Source organism: Myiozetetes cayanensis, unplaced genomic scaffold (genome assembly GCF_022539395.1).
Source record: "Myiozetetes cayanensis isolate MyiCay16 unplaced genomic scaffold, myiCay2020 scf4, whole genome shotgun sequence".
In the NCBI taxonomy this organism is placed as follows: Eukaryota; Metazoa; Chordata; class Aves; order Passeriformes; family Tyrannidae; genus Myiozetetes; species Myiozetetes cayanensis.
This window is the reverse complement of record NW_026087631.1, coordinates 18,382,709-18,386,798: the sequence shown is the minus strand read 5'-3', so window position 1 is coordinate 18,386,798 and position 4,090 is coordinate 18,382,709. Positions and strand designations below refer to the sequence as shown.

General features: G+C 38.9%; 1 protein-coding gene across 2 annotated transcripts; it reads left to right on the top strand.

Annotated features, from left to right (window-relative positions):
* Nucleotides 1-944: 944 nt before the first annotated feature.
* Nucleotides 945-3,169, top strand: ARL14EPL (ADP ribosylation factor like GTPase 14 effector protein like). Of its 2 annotated transcripts, XM_050329018.1 has the most exons (4): nucleotides 945-1,055; nucleotides 2,117-2,242; nucleotides 2,441-2,580; nucleotides 2,947-3,169. In XM_050329018.1, the coding sequence occupies exons 1-4, from the start codon at nucleotides 945-947 to the stop codon at nucleotides 3,167-3,169; spliced, it is 600 nt and encodes a 199-aa protein (XP_050184975.1). The 2 variants fall into 2 exon arrangements, with proteins under 2 accessions (XP_050184975.1, XP_050184976.1); XM_050329019.1 differs by lacking the exon at nucleotides 2,117-2,242.
* The last annotated feature ends 921 nt before the right edge of the window (nucleotides 3,170-4,090 follow it).

The window sequence follows — 4,090 nt, the reverse complement described above, 5'->3', positions numbered from 1 at the left end:
TCCTGAAGTGCAGGGTAAACTGACAGAGACCACTGTGCTACCTTTCAGAGGTACTGGGAGAAACTGGGCAGCAACTAGGGAAGAATTAGACAAGGTCCAAAAATCTTAAATATTTCTGGTTGTGTTTGTGGTTAAAGTTTAGGGCACTGGAACTGCATATTTTACATAAAATCTTTTAACGAACTATGTTCACAAGGTGGGTAAAAAGAAGTAGCTGTCATCCATCCTGAACAGCTGCTACCACCACTTCTATGTTGACAGCAGAGAGCTGATGTATGACATTTGCAGGATAGACTCCCAGAACCCATAGTCCTCCCTGGTTACTCTGTAAGCAGAGCAATGCACTTTTTTTTCTATTCTCAAGTTACGCCTTTTTTTTTTTTTTCTTTTTTTAATAAAAATAAAAAATTAGATGTTTCGCGAAGCTGAGGACTGAGATTTAAAAGCCAAGATTTAAACTCTTGCTTTTAGTCCGCTGGTTGAAATCTTCAGGGAGAAAACCGAGTCCGCCGGGAAGCCTGGTTGCTCTGGGCGCGGCCCCGCAGTGCCACCTGGTGGCGAGCGCGGGCACTGCGGGCCCCGCGGCATTCCCGCCGTGCTCTCCGTGCGGACACAGCTCCGCACCCCCCGGCGGAGACACAGGGCAACATCCCTCCGATTTCTGGGTTATTTAAACGCTAGGGGGTTCCTGACATTTGCTTAAAGGATTACGGAGTGGCTTGGGTGGTACAGCTTTTGTATATGCTCGTTATATTATCTTAGTAAGGTTTTAAAATACAGGCTGCTACTGAGACACATCAGCAGTTATGAATTTACTGCTGGTTAATAATACATAAAAGCATAGTATGGCTATCACCTGCTTGCCTTATAACCTTCAATTCCAAGTCTGTGTATACTGTTGTATATGTCTAACACGTGTGTACTTATTTCACAAGGGTGGTCAAATGAGCAATCTTGTGGAAGAAAACTGCAAGGAAAGCTATTCTTCCCAGGAAACACCTGCAGAAGAAAATGTCTCTCCTGCTAAGGACCGCTCAATAGGACACAAAAAACTGGTACGACTTCTCCAGTACAATTTTATTATCAAGATATGTATCATTGCCTTCAATTTCTTCAATCATTACAAAAATTGAAAGCTAGTTAAGAGGGAAATATCAGTAATAACAACAGTGAAATAAATCAAGTTTGCAGTGCAGTGATTCAGAGGTGTAAGAGCACTTCCAAGCTCAAAGGAAACTGTAAGTAGGGAAATATGAGAGTAATCTTAGAGGGAGGACTATCTTTATAGCTTATTATTTGTTTCTAACTTAAAATTGCATAATTTATGGCCATGCAATGACCATAATGATGCTGAAAATATACCCTGGACTCCAAAGCATAACTGTCTGAACAATGCAGGTACATGAAATTGCTCTGTAGGTTTTTTTCTGAAGGTGCACAGCATCAACCACCTCAAAAACAAGTGCACTCAAGTGCACAGGTATTCTAAATCAGCAGATTGAACTGAACTGCCACTGCTTTCCACATGAGAAGCAATGAAAGTGCTCTGTTGTTTGTGGAAAATCACTGTAGACTCCGAAAGGAATGATACCTTCCAGGGCAGCTGAGAGATGGCAAGGCAACTGCACTTACCTAAGAGGAAAAAAGATAAATTTGTATGTATTTTTGTGCCTTTACATAATGGTAAATGTACAGTCAAAGTCCACAGTCATTGTCCAAAGGGAAACTGTTTCCTTATACACAACGCTAACATACATGTGCTATGTGGAATAGTAATACACAGATATTATGTTTTAACTTCCAAAAGTATTCACCAATGTTAGCTAATTTCAAACATAAAGTTCCTAAAATTGGCAGGAAAATGCTTCCTGCTATTCCTCAGAAAACTATGCTGTGGGTTTTTTTGTTTTGCTTGGTTTTGGGGGGGGGAGGTTGTCTGGTTTTTTTTTTCCCCATACTTCTCACCTCTGCAAATACTTCCTTACCTCTTTAATCATTTTCCTTGCCACCAAACTGTTTGAACAAAAATGGTTTCTAGGCATCTGATGGAACAGTGAAGATAAGAATGAATCAATTTGAGATGCTGATAATCATAGTACTTGTTTTTACATTATAGATGAAGTTGAAGAACAAAACATATAATTCTGCCTCTCACAAGACAACTTGCAAAGTCCATGCCACTGTACCAGAATCATGTATTCAGAGTCATGGTTGTTCCATCTCCTGTCAGAATGTACAGTCGGTAAAAGGAATACTCAATTAACAGTTAGACAAGCAAACATTTTAAACAATGTGGTCTTAGTTGCTTCCTTTTCCTACTTGTGTACATTATTAAGAATATTAATTTTAATACTATTCAAAAGCCAGTGAGGACACTTGGAAGTTAATAAATGTATTTTTCAATTGTACTGATTACAAACTTTCTGTTGTTTATTTATAGCAGAAACTTGAGAAACAATTAAAATACTTAGCCTTTCAAAATCCAGGACCTCAGGTAGCTGACTTCAATCCTGAAACTAGGCAGCAGAAAAAGAAGGCATGCATGTCACAGATGAAGCAAAATATTTTTTATGAGTCCAAGTAAGATTGTTAATTTATTACATACTTCACTTTAAAAAGGGGCTAGTATGCTGTTTACTGAATCTAAATTAAATTAATCAAAGCATTAATATTTTGCAGAGAGATTTCTTATTACACATGAAAGCTGCATTGGGAATACAGGATTTTTCTGTGTGATTTAAGAGAATTCTTATACACTTCTTTGGCAGTCTTTTTTTAATGCTAATGGTTGTTGCAGTCAGGATATAGTGCTGGTATTTCATTATGTCGTGAAGTTGTTAAAGAGTAAATACTTGTTCCTGTTCAGATGCTATCCACATTTTTTTGGTTTAGTCTCTGAACATGTTGAAACATTCTCTGAGAATCACTTCTTGTTCTTTCTCACAGGTTTACAAAGAAGTACGACAAACATGGCAGGTTGCTTTGTAACGGCATTGATTTGTGTGATTGCCTGGAAGTGGACTGCCTGGGTTGCTTCTATCCATGTCCCAAATGCAATTCAAACAAATGTGGACCAGAATGTCGCTGCAATAGAAAATGGGTTTATGAAACAATTGAAACTGAAGATGGCAATGTGATCAGTGTGCTGCCTTTTTTTGTCCCTGACTGATTATATTCTGTTAGTTTTTGTGCCTGAGCAATGTTCTTTTTTCTTCAAGTTTATTAAAGTAGATCTTTGTTTCATGAATTGTCTCTAGTCAAGTACCTGGCAATGATATTCTTATTGCTACCTACCTAGCAAGCTTTAACCCTCCCCATCGAGTAAAAGTATGTGTTCAATTCTTCCTCATTTTTGTGAGCTTTGCTGAGGGACCCAGTCAGTCCTTTCTAAATCTTGACTTTCTAAAACTAAAGGTGTTGGGACTGCTGTGGAAAGTTAATTTTCTTAACCTGGGAAGATGAATCACATTACTTGTAATGAGGGTTTTTTTTGCTGATTTATCTACTTGTTTGTTTACTCAGAGGTGTGACACAGCTCTTTCTTTTGTGAAGACTAGTCTGAGTGTCTTTTCATTCTGATGCACTCATGCCTTATAGATGAGGCAGGAGTCATTTGGGGTATCACTGTTCTTTGAAACTTGGTCACTACTTTCCATGTTCCTCTGTATCTAAAGCAGAGGAGACTGGAAACAACTGCAGTCCTTTCTTGCTGCCCAGGCTAAAAGACTGAAACCAACATGTTCAGTCAGCATTTGTTTTTTTTACAGCATTTGGCACCTTAAGCCTTTACCAGTCAGTACAATACAGCTAAACAGATTGTATATTTTTCCTTCTGGACAGAAAAGTCTCTTCAATTCCAGGAGTTTCCTCTCCATGCAAGACATGACAGATTTCAAATAGCATAACTTACACACAGTTGTCTTATGAGATAGGCGTTCTCATTCATGATGGGCACCCACACCCTTTTTGAGGAGTGGAGTTCCCTTTGGATCTTGAAGGGGAGAAAGCTGCAGATAGTTGCTCCAAGGCAACAACAACCCCATGAAGTGCCATAGGCTTGGGAAAGAGTGCCTAGAAAGCTGTGTGGCAG